This window comes from Hypanus sabinus, chromosome 6 (assembly GCF_030144855.1).
Source record: "Hypanus sabinus isolate sHypSab1 chromosome 6, sHypSab1.hap1, whole genome shotgun sequence".
In the NCBI taxonomy this organism is placed as follows: domain Eukaryota; kingdom Metazoa; phylum Chordata; class Chondrichthyes; order Myliobatiformes; family Dasyatidae; genus Hypanus; species Hypanus sabinus.
Genome location: NC_082711.1, coordinates 27,375,144 through 27,401,344, shown reverse-complemented (window position 1 = coordinate 27,401,344; position 26,201 = coordinate 27,375,144). Strand labels below are relative to the sequence as shown.

Below are 26,201 nucleotides of genomic sequence, written 5' to 3'. Positions count from 1 at the left end.
TTTAATTTTATTAAGGCTGGTTGAATAACCATTGTGCCAACTGGAGAGATGAGTTGCAACAGATACTGAAACTCAAGACCTTTTTAGTTTCTCTTCAGAAACTTCCATTTCTAAAGTTAACAGTGTACTACAAGTTGATTCTCTCCACTAGCAAAAGAGGAGGTTTAAGATTTCTTAGAAAATGGATAAATTGATATGGCCAGTTGAAATATATTTTAGTCTGTTGAAGTAAGTATTTGACTACTGTTCGACTCTTGGCTCATGGAATAATGGAAAAGGATCTGATAACTACTGTTGAAAATGGAGGAAGAGATAAGTGGGTCAGTTAGTCTAATTTCATTTGTGAGTAAATAATTGGAATGGGTTTTAATGAATAATGAAAACCTTTTTTAGAAAAGGCGTAAGTTGATCAGGGGCATGGAGCATGGATTTGTTATGGGAAATTTGTCTAATTTGGAATATTTTTTGATGATGGCAGTACATTTGACATAGATTGCATTTCAGCAATGTTTTTTTTTACCTGATTTTTAATTCTGAAAACTCTTAAAGTAATGCTATTAGGGAAATTGCAACTGGGAAAAGGAATGTAAACCAAATGGTATATTGACTCCTGGGAGGAACTTGAAGTATAAATACAGCTTCATAAAGCACAACAGGACAAATTGGTAAAGTGGTTAAAGCAGGTATTTGAGATGTCTTCTTTGATTGAAGGAAAAATATGGTTGCACTGAAGAAGACATAGTGAAAATGTATCAAGGTTATAGTTATCAAGAAAGGTTGGGTAAACTGTTAATGTTACAAAGGAGGCTGATGGGTGACTGGGCTAAGTATAAAGCCCTGGTAGACCAAGTAGAAAGGCCAGTTACCCTTGTAAGAAATGTGAAAGGAAAACAGCTGTAGATTTAAAGTCATTATTTGAAGAGTTAGCAATGAAAGAAGGAAACTTTTTTTCTCCCAGTTGGTGATGTGGGAAAAGTTTGGAACTCTCCATCTATCAGGATAATAGAAGCAGAAACTCATAACTGAGCAATTTCAAGTTCCTAGGTGTCAAGATCTTTGAAGATCAAGATATACCATTTGATGCAGCTTTAAAGAAGGCAAGACAGTGGCTATATTTCATTAGGAGTTTGAGGAGATTTGGTTTGTCACCTGAAACACTCAAGCTTCTATAGATGTGCAGCGAAGAGCATTCTGACTGGCTGCATCACTGTCTGGTATAGTGGGGCGAAGGGGGAAGAGTGTTCCTACACAGGACCAGACGGACCTACAGAAAGTTGTAAAATCAGTCAGCTTCATCTTAGGTGCTATCGTCTGTAGTATCCAAGACATCGTCAAGGAGTGGTGGCTCAGAAAGGAGGCATCCATTACTAAGGGCCCCCATCACCCAGGGCTTGCCTACTTCTCATTGTTGCCCTCAGGAAGGAAGTACAGAAGCCTGAAGGTACGCACTCAGTGATTCAGGAACAACTTCTTCCCCTCTGCCATTGAATTCCTAAGTGGACATTGAACCCATGCACACTACCTCATTTGTTTATATTATTTTTATTTTTAATTTAACTATTTAATATACACATGTACTTTAATTGATTTTTTTCCCCCCTATATAGTATTATGTATTGCATTGCATTTGCTGCTGCTAAGTTAAAAAATTTCATGGCATATGCCAGTGATATTAAACCTGAATCTGATTCTGCGCAATAGGGTCTGAATTAGGCTGAATTTGCACCATTCTCACTGAAGAAATTCCTCCTTATTTCAGTTCTAAGGGAACATCCCTAACTCTAAGTCTATGGTCTTGGCTCTCCTACTAATGAGAATATGCTTTCCACATCTACTCTATATTCCTTATAGTATTCCATAGCTTGTATTGTTCTAATACAAATCCTCCCCAAGTTACGAAAGCACCACTTGTGTATAGCCCCCACTGTGATGACCATCTGGGAAACCAGTGGAGATCCTCTTTCCCTTTCAATCACTCCCAACCCCAGTATTTGTGAATTCCATTGCATATAGTCAGACAGCCATCAAACAATTTCATTTCTAAGATTCTTGTGAACTTCCTCTGGATTCTCTCAAGGGTCAGCACATCTTTCCTTAGATAGATTATAGGGAATTTGGTGAATCTTAAACTAAGCTGGAGGGCTGAAGCTCCATCAGAACAATCATGTGCAGTTGTTATGCGGAAAAGCAAAATGGTGAAATAATTGTATTTATTGTATAATTTATTGTATAATCCCATCACTTTTTTGATTTGCAGATGTTCATATTCTGTTTATACAATATGCTTATGTTTATTCTAGGTCTGTGGAATCTCGTATCACTCTTCTCCAATCTTTCTTTATTTGTGCTGATGCCTTTTGCCTACTTTTTCTTGGAATCTGAAGGATTTGCTGGATCAAAGAAGGTAGGTTCTTGTTTTAAGTGGTTGTTAACCCTTAGTTGTCATCCTACATGTGTAACAAACATTGGAAAATATGAATGAAAGCATGTGGAATAGTAAGGTTCTACCCTCCATGTGAGACACGAGTTGCCCAAGTCCAGATGAGATTAGACTGCAAAGATGGCTTTTTCTTCATAGTTGAATGAAGAAAGAATGAATTTGCTTGTCCTTCACACTTTCGGAGGGGCACGACAGCCATCATCATGTTGAATTTTGGTCCCTTGCCTGCTCCTGCTCCTATTTCTTATGATATTTTACAGAGCAATGAAGTAATCAAACAACTGTTTCTAAAGGCTGTACCTTTTTTGTGTAAGTTAGGACTTGTGTGTAGGCTAGAGAGGTATTGTAGGTTGTATAGACCCGGAATCTCAAAAAGCTCAGGTTTCTGGAAATTCAAGAAAAATGAGATGCTGTTTGTAGACTAAAATATTGTTTGGCTTTGATCACCAATGCCCATGAATGTGTTTTGCCTTGACAACCCAACCTTTTCTTTAGCATCATCATAATTGTGGTCTTGATCAACATAATTTGGTTTGCATTGATAGCTTACATCACTGAAAGCACTTGGCAAATGCATTGGGCTTTCAGTAAATGAACTGAGGTATGCTAAGTTGTCCTGCATACAGAGAATATTTACTTCTCCACATTGATAAATGAATCAGCAAGTTGAGTTTGAGTAGTAGTTATAAATCAATATTGATTCATTGCCAAATACAAGTAGAACACTTTTAATATTACTCATGACTAAATAGTGGGAGAATTTCAAAGTTTGTTTACACGATATTCTGCATTCTTATTGTTTTACTTTGTACGTCCTCAATGCACTGTTGTAATGATCAGTTTGAACAGTATGCAAGATAAGTTTTTCACCGTATCTTGGTAAATGTGGCAATATTTTAAAAATTACGCATTTACTAGTTTTATTTGGCTTAGTTTGGTGAATTGAGCAATATTATAGACAATCTATTGAATAATTGAAAAGTTCCTATATTTTAAAATATTATTGATTTAAGTAAAAGGAAGAACTGATTTTTTTTATTTTATTCCAAAAATAAGCATGTGACAGTTACTTTGCATAAATCTGTGAATATTGTCTGAGTTTGATACTATCCACATGTTCATCAGCAGTCGGATGACATCAGCATCCTAAACCATTATACCAATTATCCAGACATTACAAAACACTGAACTCTCATGTCGCATCTGTGAGTTTAAGTCAAAGTGAAATGGTTTTTTTTAAAAAAGGCCTATCAATAAAGTGAGCAGTATGAAATTTGCAGTGATTTCCTTGCCTAATTAATTAGATCCACCAGATGGAAGTGAAGAGGCCAATAATAGTGCTCAAAATGTCTATAAACCTGAGCAAAAAGACAGCACAATGGATGAGAAAAAAAGATTTTTAATACACTTCAATCCTGCGTCGCAGTTTGAGATTGTCCTGGTTTGCATCCCTTTTGGCAAACTTACATAAAACTGACCATGTACTGTATTTTACGACCAGATGACTTTTTTTGTAGTGCTCATTGAAGTTAATTTGTATCAGACCCATATTAAAGAGACTTCAAAATCAGTAGGAAGTACAAGTCTGCTTCGTCAGTTTCTTTCATTGCATTCTTTCATTTTTTTAAACTTGTTTTCTCCCCATTGATGATCCATAAATTGTTGTTAAAGACTGATTACGGAAGCACTGTTTTGTGTTAATAGCACGTGCATATTTTTGCTGTTCATTTGGGTAGTGAAACTAACCACATTGAAAGCTGATTGAATAAAAGTGTTACTTCAAGCAATATTGATGCTGTTTAAATTTAGAAACAAATTGATTTAGTTTTAAATGATTTTGAGATGTATAACTTTATAATTTAAAATATCTTAATTAAAAGCTCAGATTTCATCCTAGTTAATTGTGGTAACATTGGTGTTGAAGTAGCTATGGTTTTCAGTCATTATGACTTCAACATGTCTGTGATTGATGAGGAATTTCAATTTATGATATCTGGAATTCTTTGTATCTTGGCTCAGTAGCCTTTCAAGGGCATTAATTAACTTGCTAACATTCCAAATTGGGTTGTGGCTAAAGCAACTTTAATTGCTGTTTGAACTTTATGGAGTTTTAAATAAATTGGAAAATATGTTGATAGCTAGTTCACTCTAGTGTTGATAACATTAATTTCTTGAGGTGAAATCTTTTATCGGGCAGCTGAATAAGTGGTAGAATTTGCCAGAGGAATATATGATTATTTGTAGTTTTAGCTGTCAATTGTCACCCAGTGATTGATTTAGCTTAATCACCCTGGCTGCTGGTCACAGAGATATTCTAATCTTTTCTTTTGCTGTCATAAATTTAAGGTCTCTCTGAAACACTGCTGCCCATATCTTGCACCATTTTACCAGCCACTTGTATGCTTTTTGACTTAGTTTGGTCCAAATTAAGCTGTACCACAATCTGAAAATACTCATTCTTATTTTCATATCTTCCCATATGTTACCTCTACTAACTCAGCAATTTATTTTTGTTCTTCTGAGCTAGTTTTGCCAATCAAATTCAGGTCCCTTGATTGCTGCACCAATGATAGCTATCTTTAATCTGACATGATTACAACTCAAATTCTCTGCCTGAACCTTGCTGTTTCTTTGCATTAAAGATGCTTTGAAACCAATTTCCCTGGCTGTAATTTTGATCATTTACCTGGCAACAATTTTTGTTTAATATATCTGCCGAGTGCCTTAGGATATTTGGCTTTGTTATCATATATCTGGATTTGTTGTGGTGGTGCAGACAGTACAGACTTGAAATTGCCTACAGCAGCTTTTTGGGATAACAAATCTTACTCTGCACAAATTCTTCTAGCTAATGAGAATTAGCTAGATTGCCAGCACTTTAAATTTTACTTCATTGCGAGTTTAAAAACTTTATGTACCAGTGACATGAATGATGCTATGACTAGAACAAATCATTAAAGTCAACCCAAAAAAGCAGGTGCTGAAAAGTGTTACTTCTGTTTTTACAACTCTGTGCCTGTCTTATCATCAAAGATAATCCTGAACAGTGATTATTTGCATAACTTCTAAATGTGAGAAAAAGGTTCATGTGTTGATTGGTTTACCTCCTAAGTCATTTTAATTTTATTAAAAGTACATTTATTTAATTTGTCCAAAGGAAAATGAGTAGAGATGCAAGTGAAGAAACACAGATTTAAAGTAAAGACCCTTAAAAACTCAAAAATAGAATTACTGATGCTGAAAATCTGAAATAACAGCCAATTGGCCAAGTAGCATCTGTTAATATTTTAGGTCAAAATCCTCTTGTCAAAATGGGGAAAAGAGAGAAAGTGTGTTAGCTTTGGTTTGTGGAAGGTAAGGGAGCAACGTGTAGGGTAAAGGATGAGGCCAGGGTTATGATCATAGAATCCTTGAATAGTTGGAACACAGAGGTCACCTGCTCCAATATATTTACATTTGCTCTCCATCCAAAAAGCCTCTGCCCCTGCCACAGCCACCACCTCCTCCTCCTCTGTCATGTACCCCCTGGGCTAGTTGTAGTAGACGGGGTTCTACGGTTCCACACAGAAACAGTGGAAGCAAGTCAGCCACAAAACATTAGTAATGACAGTACCCTTTGGTCCAAATTGTCCACCAAACAAATTGTACCCCTGGCCTTGTCACATTAGTCTGCAGTTGGTCCACTGAACCCTTGCTAGCATAAACACAGGAGATTCTGCTAATGCTGGAAATTCAGAGTAACACATGCAAAATGCTGCATGAATTCAGCAGGTTAGGTAGCATTTATGGAAAGTAATAAACAGTCAATGTTTCAGGCCACAAGCCTTTGGCTGAAATGCTGACTGTTTATGCCTTTCCAAAGATACTGCCTGATCATAGTTCCTCCAGTATTTTACTGTCCTCCACCACTCTCTCTGGCAGCTTGATCCACATACCCACTTCTTCCTCTAGGAAAAGATGTCCTTCAAGTACCCTTTAAATCTGTGCCCTCTAATTTTTAGAGTTCCTAATCCTGGGAAAATATGAATCGGAATCTACTTTATAATCACTGACATTTATTATAACCATCCACCTTAAATAGAATGAGGGGTGTATATGTCTATATCACCCCTCAGCCTCTGTACTCCAGGGAGGAAAGTTCTAGTTTGTCTTGTGTCTGCCTCTATGATTATAAGACAAAGGAGGAGAATTAGACCACCGAGTCCATTGAGTCTGCTATGCCATTTCATCGTAGCTGATCCCGTATCCTGTACAACCCCATATACCTGATCTCTTGTATCCCTTGATCTACCAATTTATAGTTTAAGCATACTCAGGGACTTGGCCTCCGCCGCAGTCTATGGCAGAGCATCCCATAGACTCAGCACTCTTTGGCTAAAAAATAAATTCTCCTTCTGTTGTAAAAGGTTGCCCCTCAGATTTGAGGCTGTGCTCTCTAGTTCTGGATACCCCCACCTGAGGGAACATCCTCTCTACATCCACCTTATCTAGTCCTTTCAATATTCAGTAGGTTTCAATGAGATCCCCATGCATTCTTTTAAATTCTAGTGAGTACAGACCCCAAAGCTGCCAAACGCTTCTCATATGTTGACCTCTTCATTCTTGGAATCATCCTCGTGAACCTTCTTTGGACTCTCTGTAACGGCAATATATCCTTTCTGAGATATGGGGCCCAAAACTGTTGATAATACTCCAAGTGTGGCCTGAACTAGTGCCTTATAAAGCTTCAGCATTATCTCCTTGCTTTTATATTCTATTTCCCTTGAAATAAATGCCAACATAGCATTTTCCTTCTTTACCACAGACTCAACCTGTGAATTAACATTCTGGAAGTCTTGTACAAGGACTTCTGAGTCCCTTTGAACCTCTGATGTTTGAACCTTCTCCCCATTTAGATAATAATCTGCACTATTGTTCCTTTTACCAAAGTGCATTATCATACATTTCTCAACATTGTATTCCATCTGCTACTTTTTTGTCCATTCTTTCAATTTGTCTTAGTCCTGCTGCAATTGCATTGCTTCCTCAGCCCTACCTACCCCTCCTCCCATCTTCCTATCATCTGCAAACTTTGCCATAGAGCCATTAATTGCACTATCTAAATCACTGACAAACAATGTGAAAAGCAGTGGTCCCAATACTGACACTAGGAACACTACAAGTCACCGCCAGCCAACCAGAAGAATTTCCTTTTATTCCCACTCGCTGCCTCCTGCCTGTCAGCCATTCCTCTATCCATGCCAATGAGTTTCCTGCAATGCCATAGGATTTTATCTTGTTAAACAGCCTCACGTGTAGCATCTTATCAGACGCCTTCTGAAAATCCAAGCAAACGACACCGTCTGCCTCTTCTTAGTCCACCTTGCTTTTAACAGATTTGTCAGGCAAGATTTTCCTTTACAGACTTTGACTTAATTTATCATTATTCTCCAAGTACCCTGAACCCTCAGTAACGGACTCCACCACTTTCCCAACCACTGAGGTTATGCTAACTAGCCTATAATTCCCCCCCTTCTTTAAGAGTGGTGTGACATTTGGAAAGTTCCAGTCCTCTGATACTATGCCAGAACCAGATGATTCTTGAAAGATCGTGGTCAATACATCAGTTACCTCTTCAGCAACATCGATTAGAATTCTGGGATGTAATCCATCTGGTCCAGGTGACTTATCCACCTTAAGACTTTTTCATTTTGCCTAGCACTATTTCCTTTGTAATAGTGTGTCCCTTTGTACTGGTAATATACCTGTGGATCTTGTCTACACCATTTCCAGTTTAGTGATGTAATCCAATTGCAGTCTTATCACATCTTGTACGGTTCTAACACAAAACTCGATTTGGACTGAGTTAAAAGAATCAATCATTTTCAACAAAAACATTACACCCCTGCTGTATGTAATTGGTTTCAAATCTGCTTTATTATCAAATGCCTACTTATATTATGCTGAAATGCTTGAATTGCTCAGTGGTAACTCTCTGGTTTCTCTGTTTACAAATTAATGGGTTTAGCTGCTCCGAAGCTTCCGACTCTAAAACACTGGATTAATTTAAAGTTCCATTTGTTATACTAGTTAGGTGCACATAAAAGATTCCATGTACTTTTTAAAGAATGATGCTATTTCTCTTGTGCAAGGCACACTTGGCAACAGATTTCTTATATAGCCCCAAAAAGAATAAGCTACTTCTCTCATGGTGTGCGTTGTATATAATTACAATATATACATATGATATATGTGTTGCTGTATATTTGTAAATGCAAGTAAATCTGTAATGTCTAATCCTTTAAAAGTAATTTGTTGCCTATGTTTATTTAATTAATGACATGGTGGTATATAAAGGCAAGATCCACTGTCCATCTCTTCCTACAAACTTATGTCATGCAGAATTCCAGTTGTTGAAATAGTTGGAGATGTAATATAATTGGTATTGAAAGCAGCTTTTAATTTTATAATGGTATTGTAGTATGCATGGCATGGTACAGAATGAATATTCCTGCTGACAGACTTTTTTTTACGAAGTGTGAGGAGATGGTGTTTACTGGCAGTGTACAATAAATTAAGAGTTTAGGAATAAAACATGAAAGAAATTTGTGAAGGTATAAATTGGACTTGCATAGTAATGGGGATAGATAATCACATGACTCTTTTTCTTAAATATTACATTATATTGTTCAGGAAGTGTCATTTAAATTACTTTGAAAAGGGAATGGATGCTAGGTTGTGATCAGAGCTTTCAATTCTGTTGCCTGCTTCAAAAACCAGTCAACTTCGAATAAAAATTATTTATTTGGGTAATGTGTAACTAATCCAGATTAGGTTGAGTTTGGCAACCTTGGACTTCTCCTTTGGCCTTTGAATTTTGAGTACCCACAAGGGCTAGATCTAACTTAATGTTCTTGCTTCAAGATGGCTGGTATGTGAAAAATGCAATATAACTATACTGCATTTAAGATGTATTTTGTGTTGGGCTACAGAATAAGGATTAAGGTTTCAAAAGTGCAGTGTTGTAGACTTTTGCTACCATTACCCAGTTGAAGTTTTACTGTGATTATTGTTGGCAATCATTGCAGTTAATCTGCATCGCAATAATGTGAATTGTGTCAATGAAAAATAAAAATTGAATTGACCTGTAATATAAAGAAACTATGCAAATTAATTTAAAAATGTACAATTGCATTTAATGCAATTAATAATGATCCATTTCTAACAATGTACATTTGTTTTTCAACTATTGTATGATGTGCATATTCAAGGCTTCCTGAGCTTTTTGGACATGCTCATCAATTTCCATTCTTACATTCCACTCTTTAATGATGGTAACAGACCTGCGTATGCTGTTTTCTATATGGTGAGCTGTTGATTTTATTGCTACCACTCTTGCTGAGTGGAAGACTCTGTTAAGGGTCAAGCCACATCTGTAGATAGAGAGAATTGACATTCTGGGTTGAAAGCTGGAAGTTGTGATTAAACCATTTCATACACATCAGACTCTCACAGCAGGCGCTCTGTTCTAAGCTTTGTTTTACTGACCAGGCAGAGAAAAAGACTTGAGCATGTGCTTGAAGCAGTGTAACATTCTCCATTGACTCCCAGAAACTTGTAGCCTATGACTACTCCCAATAGAAAAAGAGCACTTAGAATGGTATTTGGAGCATTGATGACATGCACTGGAACATACAAAAGTATAAGCAGTGGAAAGAAAAGCCTTGCCTTGCAAATTATCTGTCTGCATCTTCTCCATCTGTGGAAGAGTTTCATAGTTCCCACACTTGCTTGCTTAACTGCATCAGAATCCATAAGATTGTAAGTGGAATCAAATCATCCACCTTTATTAAGGATGACTACCATTTTTTGCTGAAATCCTTGCCTGGAGACCTTGGAGAGAGATTTTTCCATGTCCTTGGTTGATTGAATGAGGGCCTATAGGAATGTGGCACATTAACAGATTGCAGAATACGAATAGGTGTACTAGAAATGCCCTCCAGTGATGATGTTCATGATAAATCAGTGAATAAATAAGAAATTGCCACATGAGCACCTGTTGATGGACAGATAAAACTGTGTGTCTGTAACTCCTGCAAAATTTTTGGAGATTCACTCATGGTATTTCTTTTTGGTTTTGTTGCTCAGAAGCAAAGCTAGTTTTAAGGTGGTGGACAAATCCAGTTATATAGAAAACCTAAAGCACAATACAGGCCCTTCGGCCCTCAAAGTTGTGCCGAATATGTCCCTACCTTAGAAATCACTAGGCTTATCCATAGCCCTCTTTTTCTAAGCTCCTTGTACTTATCCAAAAGTCCCTTAAAAGACCCCATCATATCCACCTCCACCACCATTGCCAGCAACCCATTCAACACACTCACCACTCTCTGGGTAAAAAAAACTTACCCCTGACATCTCCTCTTTACCTCCTCCCAAGCACCTTAAACCTGTGCCCTCTTATGGCAGCCATATCAGCCCTGGGAAAAAGCCTCTGACTATCCACGCAATCAATGCCTCTCATCATCTTGTACACCTCCATCAGGTCACCTCTCATCCTCCATCGTTCTAAGAAGAAAATGCCGAGTTCACTCAACCTATTCTCATAAGGTATGCTCCCCAATCCAGGCAACATCCTTGTAAGTATATAACCATTTAACCATATAACATTTACAGCATGGAAACGGGCCATCTTGGCCCTTCTAGTCCTTGCCGAATGCTTACTCTCACCTAGTCCCACTGACCTGCACTCAGCCCATAACCCTTCATTCCTTTCCTGTCCATATACCTATCCAATTTTACTTTAAATGACAATACTGAACCTGCCTCTACCACTTCTACTGGAAGCTCGTTCCACACAGCTATCACTCTCTGAGTAAAGAAACTCCCCCTCGTGTTACCCTTAAACTTTTGCCACCTAACTCTCAACTCATGTCCTCTTGTTTGAATCTCCCCTACTCTCAATGGAAAAAAACCTATCCACATCAACTCTATCTATCCCCCTCATAATTTTAAATACCTCTATCTAAAGTCCCCTCTCGACCTTCTACGCTCCAAAGAATAAAGACCTAACTTGTTCAATCTTTTCGTGTAACTTAGGTGCTGAAACCCAGGTAACATTCTAATAAATCTTCTCTGTACTCTATTTTGTTGACATCTTTCCTATATATAAATCTCCTCTGCACCCTTTCTATGGCTTCCACATCCTTCCTGTAGTGAGACGATGAGAACTGAATAGGGCTATAAGAGCATTCCAGAAAGTAGCCATTCAGCTCACTGTGTTGACCATCATGTTTATCAACATTAATCCCACTTGCCTGTATTAATTTGACATCCCTGTATGCCTTGCTCACTCAAGTACTTTTCCTAATGTTGCTTAAATGCTGTTGTTACTACTATTCCACCACTACCTCCTGCAGATCATTCTAGACATCAGCTCCTCTTCGTGTGTGTGTTTGAGTGGGGGGGGGGGGGGGGGGGTGGAAATTAATCCTGAATCCTCCTCTGAAATTCCTCCAATGTGATGTAGTTTTAGCCACTTCTACCAATGGAAACAGACATTGTCTGTCTAACTTGTCTGTTCCTCAAATAATTGTATAAACAAACATGTCGCTGCTCGGTCTTTTCTTCAGAGAGAGAAAGATGTTTATTCAATCTCAACAGGTAACTTGAGCCCGTCAATCTAGGCAAATCATTGTGACTCTTTCCTGCATCTTCTCTTGATCATATCTTTTTTGTAGTGTGCCAACTAGAACTGCATATAGTGCTCCCAAGTTTGGCCTAACCAAAGTTTTCTGCAAATGTAACATGATGCCCCAGCTTCTGTACTTGATGCCATGACTAATAATGGCAAGCATGACATATGTTACCTTCGCCGCCCTGTCTAACTGTATTGCGCTTTCAGGGAATTAGCACTAGGCCTGTGTTTAACAGTACTTCCCAAGGACATTCTATTCATTGTGGATATCCTGACTTGGTTTAAATTCACAAAATGCATCACTTTTTGCAGTTGTCTTAGTTAAATACTATCTGCTATTCCTTTTCCCACCTTCCCAGTTTATCTAGATTCTGTTATGACCACCTTCACTGTCCACTAATTTAACATTTTTTGTGTCATATAAACTGTTAATCAAGTCACCTGCATTCTCGTCCAAATCATTTAATATATATTAAATTTGTTACCACTGATAACAAGCTTCCTGTGAAAATCTTCCATCTAGTACCTCTGCCTCATACCAAGCCAATTTTGCATTCATTTGGCTAATTGATGATGGATCCTTTATGTTTTTGCCTTCAGGACCAGCTTACAACTTAGGACCTTGTTAATGGTCTTGTTAAGTCCATGTAGACAGTGTTTACTGCTCTCCCTTCATCAATCTGCTTGGTTACCCTGTTTTCATGCTTAAGCACACGCTGACTATTCCCAATTAGTCCTTGCCTTTCCAAATGCAAATGAATTGTTTCTCAGAATCCTTTCCTATAACTTTTTTACCAGTAATGAAAGATTCTCTGGTTTATTCTTGAATCCTTTTTAAATAAAGACACAGTGTTACTTATCCTCCTGTCTTTTGATGCTTCACAGGTACTACCAAAGATTTCTGCTAAGGTCCAAACGGTCTGCTCTATTTCTTCCCATAACATTGTAGAAAACACTTGGTTAGGCCCTGGTGAATCATCTACATTTAGTCCTCCAACACCACTTTCATATCTTCAAAGCAGCATATACTGGGCGTACTTGGGGTTAAATGTTATAGAAAAGGAAGAATACATCTCTGCAGTTTGAAATAGGACAATTAACACTATTTATTTCCTGCTTGTATCATTTGGCGTCAGTGAACCTTTGAGTAAAACCAGATGGTGCTACTGATTTTATTTGTGAATGTAAAGATCGGTGATCAAGGTATACTCATTTTAAATAAGTATCTTGTTGATAAATGGCAATATGTTTTGAACTGTTAAGATGTGCTTAATGCAGATTGGGGATATTAATTCTTGAAAATGCTTTATCTCCAACTTCTAAAATGAGATACCATAGGAAGCTAATAAAATTGTAAATAGTTCAGCAGCCTAAGTAGGTGGCTCTATTAAACCATTGTTAGCATAGTGGTTGTATAAATTGTTTGCATAAGTTTAGTGTCACAACTTTAATGCTCTATTTATTAATGCTTTTGGTGCTTTTATGTACTTCTGGTTTGGCTTAAAGTATGGATCATTATCCAGCATGTTAATCGAGCATCTAACTTCTGTTGCTGATTGTGTAGTTTTTGGGATGCTGTGGGGTTGGTACCAAGGTACTATAAAGAGTGGTCAATTTTAAATGTTTTTTTTCTTTCTGGCATTATTTTCAGTTAATATTGAAAATATTTAATATGCTTATTGATTTTAAGTTCAATTAGAAACTTCATTTGATCAAGGACAAACCTCACTCTGGAAGTAGATCATACGATAGGTTGAGCAAGCTAGGGATATTCCCTTTGGAATAAAAGAGGATGAGGGGTGACTTCATAGAGCTGTACATGATAAGAGGCATTGATGGCCAGAGATTTCTTCCTTGGGTGTAAGTGGGTACTATGAGGGAGCATAGTTTTAAAGTGATTGAAGAAAAATGTAGGAGGGCTGTTAGAGTGGTAGGTGCGTGGAATGCACTGCCGGGGTGGTGGCGACAGATACATTTGGGACTCTTGGATAGGTACATGGATGAAAGAAAATAGAAGGCTGTGGGGGAGGGAAGGGTGAGATTAATCTTGGAGTAGGTTAAAAAGTTGGCACAATATTGTGGGCTGGATTTTTCTGTTCTATACTCAATAGAAATAGAAATAAAGTATTGATGGCATTTTAAATGAAATAACTATCAAAGGCTATAAAATTTTGATTTATAATGCACTGGATCCCTATTAATTGGGACACATCAGGACCAGTATATTTTGGTTCAATTGAGTGGCTGTCCCAATTAATCAAAGTTTCGTTAAAGTAGCTAAAAAGGTATTTTAAAAAAACAAAATAATTTTAACTGGGTAGCAAGTTGTGTATTTAAATGAAATTCAGAACAAATTAGAACACTATCAATACTACTACAGTACTATAAGGACACATTAGTTCCACATTAGTTATCAACAAAGGAATTTAACCAGTGTATGCTGCTATGTTCTTTTGACTATTAGTGAACAAAATTAGCATAGACACCTGGTGGTAATAATGGATTGCCTTCGTGCAATGTTTTCAAAGATTGCATTCTCCAAATATTCGTTTCATTGTAACATTCAAGATGATGTTGAAACCTTCAAACTTTGTGTTGTTCCTAACTTTCTGAAGTGGTGAAATCTTTTCATTTCTGCTCCCAACTGTTTCTAGCATCTCCAAGCCCAAATGTTTGAAACTGAAAATGGCAAAACAGTTCTTAATTATTGTGTTTGCTCTTGATTGTCTTGCTGCTTATTTCTCACTAACTACTTGTAACCAAAGTCACTGTATTTTGACACAAACCCATGTAACTGACACTAAAAAATACTACTGTCTAATTGTTGTAATGGTTAACTGCCACACAAGTGCATTCAACTGATGTTCATCCTGTCCCAATTTAATGGCGTAGTGTCCCAAATAAGTGAAAGGAATTCTGGCTATTTTCTTGATCAGTTTTTTTTTGTTTGAGAGTTGTCTCAAATAAGTGACTGTTCCGATTAAACAATGGCCCAATTAACTGGAATCTATTGTTTCTGTAAATGTCTGAATATATCGTAACCACTGAAGCTCTGGTGTATAATGCAGGTTGATGATGTGGTACAGTTATTGCACATAAATAATTTTCCTTAACACAAATATCGGTGGGAATAGTTGAACTGATAAATGAGGTATGGGTTACCAGTTGATATGATTTGAGTTGGTATTTGCTAGGCGTCTTTATTGTATGCTAAAACAATTTAAATATTAATTTCCTTTCTGGGATCCAGATGTCACCTAGAAGGACAGCATTGGATGCTCATTCCTAGATGTCCTGAAAAATTCTGATGAGCAACTGCTTTGAGCTACTTTAGTCCTTGTGTTTTTATCTATTCCCACAATGTAATAGGGTAGAGAGTTTTGTTTTTGACCCTGTTGAGGTCGAGCATTGGTAACATACTTCAAAACTATATCTTGCATGATTTGGAGAGAAATTTGTTGATTGTGGAATATCCAAGTGAAATGTATGCAGAGGTTGGGTGGTAAATTCATAATTGCAATATTTTGATGTCTCCTGACAAGTATTTGAAATATGAAAATCCAGTAATAGTGGTGTGTAATGAGATCTTAAGTAATACTGTAATTGCAAGAGAACCGTCAAATTGTTACATGAAGAATGTATATACAGTTTAGAATCTCATTGTTTAATTTGTCTATCATTTTAGGATAAGATATTTATCCATTTTAAGTGAAAATTTTTTGATATTTTCATCAATTTTCCTAAATTTTATAATATCTATTGAGTCAGTGTTACTGCAAGCCTAAGAAGCCTAAATCTACTAAGAAGTTATGAGTGGTTAATTTTGCCTTCATGCATTGAAATAGCCTGCTGATATTTTTCCCCCTCAGTCTGTAAAGTATCATGAAATTGTCTCTCGTGTATTCTCTTCAGACCTTGCATTTTCCCAAGCACACTTTGTAGATCATTTTAGCTTTGAGTTGCATCTTGCACTTCGGACCTTTGGTTGTGAACCTTGGTTTTTAAAAAAAATGTATACAAATAGTGCATTAAATTGCATTGAAGTACAAAATATTTGAAATGAGCTTTTACCGTAGTTACATTCAAAAATTTCAGTTACTCAGTTTTACAAAATTCTATTACTTTTTCTGGTTTTTAGATAATTAAGATTTATGTTGAAGTATAATGGTACTATTAGCTTTTATATGGATTGCCTGACTGAACACTGCCAATTACCATTTTGTTTCATTGGGGCTTGAAGCAATGAGTTTTAACTAGTCAGGAAGAAAATGTATTTATTGCAGTAGTGATTTGCATTAAATTACAATTTGAATGTTAAGTATGACCAATGTTAATTTTAGTAGTTATGTGTTTTCTTTTGATTTGGTAGAAAAACAGACTATTGTAGATCAGTGGGGTACCACTAACAAATCCTAGATATATTTTGGACCATTTGCTGACAGCTTGCCTCTCTCCCCAGTTTTTCCACTATGCAAATAAGTGTAATTTTTGTAATATTTTATCATATTTGTGAAGTAAAAGAGGTTTAACTTGTGTGAAATCTTCATTAGGAAGTATGTCATCAAAGTGCCATTCACTGTCCTCGTGTTTTATTATGAACAGTAGCGGTCTGCTTTTCATCTCTGACACAGTGCAGCACTTGTTTGGTTGAAGAATCGACTAATAAGTAAGCTTGACATCTGGTGTGTCTTTAACTAAAGTATATGTGAGCGATGAACTGATAGGAGGCTTCCTCTTGGGACCTTCTAACTCCAGATTACAGCAGTTAATGGAGAGATGGGCAGTTGGCTGCGTTTTGCTCCCGTGTGTTTATCTGTGGCTGATTAATGGTGGCAGTAAAAGCTCTCTCTCCACTTTGAGTAATTTACAGTCAGCAGTGTCTCTGAGGGTTTATAAATCAGAGGAAATAATGTGCTGAAGACAGCCTGGTTTTTTCAGAATGAGAGGATTTAATTGAATGACATTGGCAGTTTTTGACAATATTATTAGCACTTGTTTTAGAACTATTGTGTATAGTCATCTGCATCATTATCTACATTAGCAGAACAAACTGCAGTGCTCAACGTTTTATGTTCCATTGACAATTCCTTATTTGTTGGGTAACATCAATGTTGTTTGCATCAGGCTGAACTTTTAGATTTATAATCGTGGTACTCTAGAATGAGGTAGATGCCCAAATTTATTTAGGCACAAATTGAATCCAAGACTACCGTGGCTGACTGTCTAGAGAAATGTTAATTTTAATTTGAAAATTTTACACAGATGTTGATTATAAAGGAATTAGGAGATTCGAAGTACATTAAATAGTTTGTATATCAGTGTTTTGGAAAATGAGTATGTGAGCACCACTGGGAATGCTTAGGTACTTTGAACAAATGCATTTCTGTGCACCTGATGTTTGTGCTTGGGCTACGTCCATTGTGAAGTGCTCCTCAAGAGGCATGGCTAATGACGGAGTAGAACATAATATCTTATTACAAATGGAGATAAAATAATGAAGGGGAAAAGTTATTTTACTTTTCCTGAATGTCTTTAACAATTTAGTATTAGTCTGCATATCACAATTACTCATCCACAAACTGGACAAATATAATAAAGCAGTCATGATTTTTTAATTTGCAGCATGAAATTTACCTTATCCTTAAGTACCTCCAAATTTTCTTGTCTCATGCTGTTTTATGTAGTTGCCTACTTGAGCATTGCTTGACAGGTTGCCAACTTTTGACAACCTCATTTTTGTGAGCTTTATTTTCAAATGCTAGGATATTAATGTGACTGCTTAATGTTACTGATCATTCATCAGAATAAAGAAGAGCTTAAAAATATTTTTTTTACTTTATCGGAAGACGGTGGAGACAGACTATTTCGATTTGGTTGGAAACAGATAATGAATGAGATCACATGGTGTGGATGAGTTGCAGCTGATTGGTCTGATGGTAATGTAGATGTTTATGTACAGAAAAGTAAGAAAGAAAAATATTTGAGACAAAGATTGTAGTTGCTGGAGCTTGCAAATAAAAGCAGCATCTGCGGAGAGTTTTTTGTTGAGAATGTGGAGAAAGCTGTCTGATGGACCATGTGAACTTGAACAGGGTGGAGTTTGTCTGCACAGTTTATGTAACTTTGGATTTCTGTGAGAGAGCAGGAGGCAACATTAGTATAGTCAATAGGGTATCCAAGGAATAGGTGAAAAGCCTGAGTAGGACTGAAACAAGACCTCTTTCCCTATTCCCCACAGTGAGATGAGCAGAGTTTGGAACCCATGTGAGTTTCTGCAGCTAATTGATGAAGCTTTTTATTGTTACATCCACCGAAGTATAATTAAAAAAAATGTTTTGCATGTCATACATACAAATCATTTCATCACATCAGTACATTGAGGTAGCAAAAAGGGAAAAGCAGTAATAGAATGCAGAAAATAGGGTTGCAGTTAGCAAGGAAGAGCAGTGCAGGCACCAAGGTACAAGGCCACAATGAAATAGACTTGTAACACTCTGTCACGTTGGCTGCATAAGTCTAGGGAAGACACCCTCTGGCCCTGCCAAGCATGGGAGGTTGAAGTGCAAGCCTCCCAAATCCCTCTGCTTGTGTGGATGCTGTGTGATTTGTTACTCTGTTACAAATAAGTAGCACAAAATAACAGACAGTACACCACTTACAATTAAAAGATTTGGCTTTATAATTAATTTGACTAAAGAGTTAGTAAAGGAAAAGCAAAAGGGAAAAGGGCCCATTTTAAATGAAACAGTCTAATGTGCACAAGTTGGAGCTCACGGTTTCCCCTTCATCGATCCTCCTTCGATCTTCCTGGGCTTCATCGAATCACAGTTCCACTCTGGGTTGACTCCTCCGACCTCTCCTCTCCACGTCTTCTCTCAAAAGCCCCAAGCCCAACCTTAGTGTCCCTCACCAGAGAAACCTCCCCTGAATCCATTCACCCCAACTGGATGGCACACATTTCTCCTGTCTCTTATCTTCAACTGTAACCCAAACAAGCAGCTTGTACAGAAAACAGAAAAGCATAAGAGAAAAAATAAGAACCATGTGAACCAGGGCATCACAGACTCTTGAACTCACAATCTGTGTTATTGTACAAGGGGACCATTCAATAGTCATAACAGCAGGTAAGAAGCTATTCTTGAGCCTGGTGATATGTACTTCCAGGTGTTTATCTTCTGCTTGATTTGAGGAGGAGGGAAAAGTTAGAATGTCGGGTGGGAGGAGTCTTTAATTATTTTGGCTGCTTTACTGAGGCATCAAGAAGTGTTGTCAGAACCAACAGAAGGGAGGCTGGGTTTCATGATGTGCTGAGTTACATACACAACTCTGCAGTTTCTTGCATCTTGGAGCTGCTGAGCAGTTGCATATTGAGCAATGATGCATCTGGGTATGATGCTTCCTACAGTGCATATATTAAAAATTGGTGATGGTCATTTTGAATTTCTTCAAAATGGTGAATTTCTTTAGTCCCCTGAGGAAGTAGAGGCACTGGTGTGCTTTCTTCATCATGGATCAGGACTGGCTATTTATGTTATTTACTCCTAGAAGCCTGAATCTTTCATTCTCAGCAACATTGATGTAAACAGTAATGTGTGCACTGCTGTGCTCCCTAAAGGCTATTACCAGCTCTTTGTTTTGCCTTTATTGAGGGGGAAGGTTGTTGCCAAAAGCTACTCTTATTCAAGAAAGTATTCATTGTGGAAATGAACTGAGCCAGGTGAAGGTGAGTGATATTGGATGTAATCTCATTGGTCCTCTGTACAAGAAAGAAGTGAGGGCCCTGAGGGCCATCCTGATAGAGAATAGAATTGTAGAAGTTGGATGCCTGTAATGGAAATGAACCAGTTCGAATTGGGAAACTGTACACCGTCAAAGTGACGTACAGCATCTGAGGTATCGTGGATGCAAGTAGGAAGAGCAGGGTTCGTAGTTGGTTGGAAGAAATTCTGAAGAAAATGAACTGAAGCAATGAGTCAGTGAGGATAGTCCTGCTTACAGTACTAGGAGAAGAGTGGGTTGTTTGAGCCTCAGTCTTCTGAATATAATGTTGTGAAGGGAATATATTGGGAGAAAACATGGCGAGCAACTATCTGAGAAATAATGGCTTAGTGTGGGGTCATAGTTGAGTGCAATGTGAAGTATCAGAACTAGTGTCTACTCTGATGTCTATCAGAGAGTACCTCTCAGGGCAGTTCGTGCAAGGTTCTCCTGTGGTAATTCCCTTCAGCAACAAGTATACCCCTTTTGGATACTGGGTCTGATGACCTATCAGGGCACAGCAACAGTCAACACAGTGGTACTGTGGCTGGCTTTGAAGCTCAGGGAAGGGTAAAATCAGGCAGAGTGATAGTGATAGAGGGATAGAAGACTTGATTGATAGAGGAATGGAAAGCAGATTCTGTGGCTGTGAAAGAGAAGCCAGGATGAGAACCCAGGTGATGGATCCAGGATGTCTGAGCAGCTGAGAAGATTCTCAAGAGGAAGGGTGAGAAGCCCTTTGGCACCATTGACATAAGTAGAAAAGGGAAAGATGTCCTGCACAGTGAGTATGGGGAGTTAGGGAAGATGCTGAAGAGCAGGACCTCCAAGATGGTGATCTCTGGATTACTCCAGTACCATATGCTGATGAGGGTAAGAATAGGATGATAGTTAGATGAGTGGTGCAGGGGGGCAGAGTTTGATTTCTGGATCATTGGGATCTCTTCTGGGGGAGCTATGACAAGTATTGAAAAAATAGCAGGTTAAACATGAATCCAAGGGGGACCAAAATCCTTCTGGGCAAGTTTGCTAGAGCTGCTGCGGAGGGTTTAAACTAATTTGGCAGGGGGATGGGAACTGGAGTGATAGAACTGAGGATGGGACAATTGCTATACCGGACAATGGATTGTGTTTTGTGAGACTGTGGAAGGACAGTTGGGATGATAGAGGAAAATTGAAGTCAGTGGGATGAGTCAAAGTGTAACTTGGGGGCAAAATTGAAAAGGGTGATTAATATAGTACTGAAGGTGTTATATTTGAATGCATGCAGTATACATAATAAGGTAGATGACCTTGCATTGCAGTTAGGGATTGGCAGATTTGACATTGTGGGCAACATTGAGTCATGGCTGATAGAAGATCATAGCTGGGAACTTAATATCAAAAGGACATAATCAAGAATGAATTTCCACAGGAGATAGAAAATGCATGTAAAACGGGCTATGTTACAATGGTCATGGGGGATTTCAATATGCATGTAGGTTGGGACAATCAGGTTGGTGCTGGATGCCAAGAGAGAATTTGTAGAATGCCCACAGGACTATTTTTGATTTAAAAAAAAGAGCATCTTGTGGTTGAACCACTACCATAAAGGCGCTTCTGCATTGTGTGTTTCCTGATTAACCACATTTGATGAGGGAGCTTAAAGTAAAGGAACCCTTATAGGCAGTGATCATAATGATAGAATTCGCCCTGCAGTTTGAGAGGAAGAAGCTGAAGTCAGATAGGTCAGTATTACATTGGAGTAAAAGGAATTACAGAGACAGAGAGGAGCTGGCTGAAGTTGTTTGGAAAGGGGACACCAACGGGGATGACGACAGAATGGCAATGACTGGAGTTTCTGGAGACAATTCTGAGGGTGCAGTATAGATGTATCCCAAAGATGAAAAGTATTCTATAGGGAAGATGAGGCTATTGTGACTGACAAGGGAAGTCAAAAGCAGCATAAAAGCACCGGTTAGTGGGAAGTTAGAAGATTGGGATGCTTTTAAAAATCAACAGAAGACTGTGGCGACCCATTTCCTGGCACATCCGAACCGACTCACAATTACATAGCCTACGGGGGTTTGCGAGCACAGAGCTTTGGAGCCTCTGCGCCATGGGGGGGCCGGTTGAGGGAGGCTTAAAAGTGAGGCTGAAGTTTTCAAATAAAGTTTTTTCCTTCGACTGCAGTTATCGACTCCGTGTCATAATTTTAGCGCTGCGTGTAGCACACCGCTACAATTGGTGACCCCAATGGTCCAAACGATTTTTGGACCAGAAATGACCGATGCCGCCTCTGTTCATGCGGTTTCGTTGAAACTGCCGGGTTTCTGGACACAGCGCCCGGACCTATGGTTCCAGCAAGCCGAAGCCCAATTCCATGTTCGCCAGATCACCTCAGAAGCCACCCGCTACTACTACGTGGTGAGCTCCCTCGACCAGGACACAGCGGCCCAGGTCGCGGAGTTCGTACAGTCGCCCCCGGCAGACGGCAAGTACACGGAATTCAAAGCCCTGCTCCTCAGGACTTTCGGACTCTCACGGCGCGAGCGGGCTGTCTGTTTACTGCACCTGGATGGCTTGGGCGGCAGACCTCCATCGGCTTTAATGAATGAGATGTTGTCTCTGGCCGACGGACACACATGCCTCATGTTTGAGCAGGCATTCCTGGAGCAGCTGCCCGAGGACATACGCCTGCTGCTATCCGACGCTGATTTCAGTGACCCCCGGAAGGTGGCAGCCCGGGCGGACTTGCTGTGGAACGCCAAAAAGGCGAGCGGGGCGTCCATCGCACAGATCTCCCAGCCACGCTCCCGGCAGCAAACCTCCCCATGTGGACCTGGCGCAACCGGCCGAGTTTCCGGCGCCTCGGCGCAGAGGCCGACCTCCCAAGCAGGTTCTGGCCCAGACTCCCAGAATGGACGCCCCTACCGCCCTCACAGTGGACGCATCAAACACGGCAGTCAGTGGGGTGCTGGAGCAACTCATTGCAGGTCGCTGGCAACCCCTGGCGTTTTTCAGCAAACACCTGCGACCACCCGAGCTTAAGTACAGTGCTTTCGACCGGGAACTGTTGGCGCTCTACCTGGCAATCCGGCATTTCAGGTACTTCCTAGAAGGTCGGCCCTTCACCGCGTTCACGGACCACAAACCGCTTACCTTTGCGTTTACGAAAGTGTCCGACCCCTGGTCGTCCCGCCAGCAACGCCACCTGTCCTACATCTCTGAATACACGACGGATGTCCGGCACGTCTCAGGTAAGGACAATGTCGTGGCGGATGCGCTCTCTCGCCCTACTGTTCATGCCCTTTCCCAAGGGGTAGACTTTGAGGCACTGGCAGAGGCGCAGCAGGCGGATGAGGAGATTCCGAGTTACAGAACTGCAGTCTCCGGTTTGTAGCTCCAGGACCTCCCCGTGGGCCCAGGTGAGAGGACCCTACTCTGTGACGTCGCCACCGGCCAGCACCGTCCAGTTGTCCCGACAGCATGGCGGCGCCGCGTTTTCGACTCCATTCATAACGGCGCATCCCTCCATCCGGACAACTGTCCGGATGGTTTCCAGCAGGTTCGTTTGGCACGGACTCCGCAAACAGGTCAGTGAATGGGCCAGAACGTGCATGCACTGCCAGACGGCCAAGGTGCAGCGGCACACCAAAGCCCCACCGCGGCAGTTCCATCCCGCCCACCGGCGTTTCGACCACATTCATGTGGATATCGTGGGCCCCCTGCCAGTGTCGCGCGGAGCGCGGCACCTCCTGACTATCGTGGACCGGTTCACAAGATGGCCAGAGGTGGTCCCGCTCACCGACACCACCTCCGAATCTTGCGCCCGAGCCCTGATCGCCACCTGGATATCTCGCTTTGGTGTACCAGCCCACATTACCTCCGACAGAGGTGCCCAGTTCACCTCCAGCCTGTGGTCAGCTATGGCCAGCCTTTTGGGGACTCAGCTGCACCACACAACTGCCTACCACCCACAGTCGAACGGGCTAGTGGAGCGTTTCCACCGTCACCTGAAGTCGGCCCTCATGGCCCGCCTGCGAGGAGCCAACTGGGCGGACGAGCTTCCCTGGGTCCTACTCGGCATCCGCACAGCGCCCAAGGATGACCTGCATGCCTCGTCGGCCGAGTTGGTATACGGCGCGCCCCTGATCGTCCCCGGGGAGTTCCTACCAGCCCCAAGGGGGCAAGAGGAAGAACCCGCAGCAGTCTTGGGCAGACTATGCGAGAAGCTCGGTAACCTGGCCCCCATACCCACTTCACAGCGCGGGCGGCACCCGACCTGCGTACCCAAAGACCTACAGAACTGTAAGTTTGTGTTTGTACGAAGGGGCGGGCATCGGCCGCCGCTGCAGCGGCCATAGGAGGGGCCGTTTATGGTGCTCCGGAACAACGGGTCCACGTTCGTGTGGACATTGGGGGGTGTATCGCCGGTTCTGGGGGGGGGGGGGGGGTTATGTGGCGACCCATTTCCTGGCGCATCCGAACCGACTCACAATTAGATAGCCTACGGGGTTTGCGAGCACAGAGCTTTGGAGCCTCTGCGCCATGGGGGGCCGGTTGAGGGAGGCTTAAAAGTGAGGCTGAAGTTTTCGAATAAAGTTTTTTCCTTCGACTGCAGTTACCGACTCCGTGTCGTAATTTTAGCGCTGCGTGTAGCACACCGCTACAAGACAACATTTTTGAAAAAGGGAGAAGATGAAATCTGAAGTTAAACTAGCAATAATATAAGTGGTTTTAAAGTTTTCAGACACGTAAAGAATAAAAGAGAGATGAGGGTAGCTATTGGACTCCTAGAAAAAGATGCTGGAGAGGTAGTCATGGGGATAAAGAAACGGATGAACTTTAGTCATTTTGCGTCAATTGTCACTGTTACTAAGGAAAAGGTGCTTGGGAAGCTGTAAGGTTTGAAATTAGTTGACCATATTAACTACACCTCCGGGTTCTGACAGAGGTAGCTAAAGAGATTTTGAGACATTAGTAATGAATCTTTCAAGAATCATTAGATTCTGGAGGGTTCCAGAGGACTGGAAACTTGAAAACTCTACGCTTTAAGGAGGGAGGGAGCCAGAAGAAAGAGAATTATGACTTAAGTGTTTGGGAAAATATACGAATCCACTATTAAGGAGGAGGTTTCAGGATACTTGGAGGTGCATGATATAGTAGGCCAGTCAGCATGGTTTCCATGAGGAGAAATCTTGCCTGACAAATAATTCTTTAGGTGCCATGGTAGCACAGCGATTAGCACGAAGCTATTACAGCTCATGGAATTAGAGTTCGAAGTTCAGCCCTGGATTCCTCTCCAACGAGTCTCTTTCTGTCCTTGCCATGGAATGGTTGGCATAACATTGTGGGCATCACTGAGTTGTGGCTGAAAGAAGGCCATAATTGGGAACTTAACATGAAAGGATATACTTTGTATCGAAAGGCCAGGCAGGAAGGCATAGGCAGTGTTGTGGCTCTGTTGGTAAGAGATGGAATTACATCTTTAGAAAGCGGTGACATAGGGTCAGAGAATGTTGGATCTTTGTGGGTGGAGTTAGAAATTGCAAGGGTAAAAAAACAACTTGCTAATCATATACAGGTGTTCAGGTAGTAGCCAAGATGTGGGGTTGAGTTTGTAAAGGGAGCTGGAAAAGACATGTAATAAGGGTAATGGCACAATTGTAATGGGAGATTTCAGTATGCAAGAGGATTGGGATAATCGGGTTGGTATTGGATCACGAGAGGGAATTTGTTAAATGCCGATGAGTTGGCTTTTTAGAGCTTATGCTTGAGTCTGCTCGGGGAAAGGCTATTTTATATTGGGTGTTGTGTAATAACCCAAATCTTATTAGGGAGCTTAATGTAAAGGAACCCTTAGGAGGCAGTGATCATAATATGATTGAATTCATACTGCAATTTGAGAAGAAACATAATCAGATGTATCAGTATCACAATGAGATAAAGGGAATTACAGAGGCACAAGAGAGGAACTTGCCTGGGTGGATTGGAGGAGGATACTGACTGAGCAGAGAAGGCTGAAGTTTCTGGGAATAGTTCAGAAGGTACAGGATGTATATGTCCACAGAGTTCTCAAATGGCAGGGGTAACTGTGACTGACAAGGGAAGTTAAGGACTGCATAAAAGCCAAGGAAAAGGCATATAAGGTAGCAAAAGTGAGTGGGAAGTTGGATGATGGACAAGATTTTAAAATTTAACAAAAGGTAACTAAAAAAGCTATAAGAAGGGAAAAGATGAAATATGAGGGCAGACTAGCCAGTAATATAAAGCAGGATACCAAATTTTTTTTCCGGTTATATAAAGAGTAAAAGGGAGGTGAGAGTTGATATTGGACCACTGGAAAAT

At 40.2% G+C, this 26,201-nt stretch overlaps 1 protein-coding gene across 4 annotated transcripts in view; it reads left to right on the top strand.

The window, feature by feature from the left end:
• The window catches only part of lmbr1 (limb development membrane protein 1), a 211,461-nt gene that overhangs the window by 34,299 nt on the left and 150,961 nt on the right, over positions 1 to 26,201 (top strand). For all 4 annotated transcript variants that reach the window (XM_059971871.1, XM_059971870.1, XM_059971873.1 and 1 more), the window contains one exon: positions 2,301 to 2,404. In XM_059971871.1, the coding sequence (XP_059827854.1) occupies positions 2,301 to 2,404 (104 nt within the window). The remainder of the gene's footprint in view (positions 1 to 2,300; positions 2,405 to 26,201) is intronic.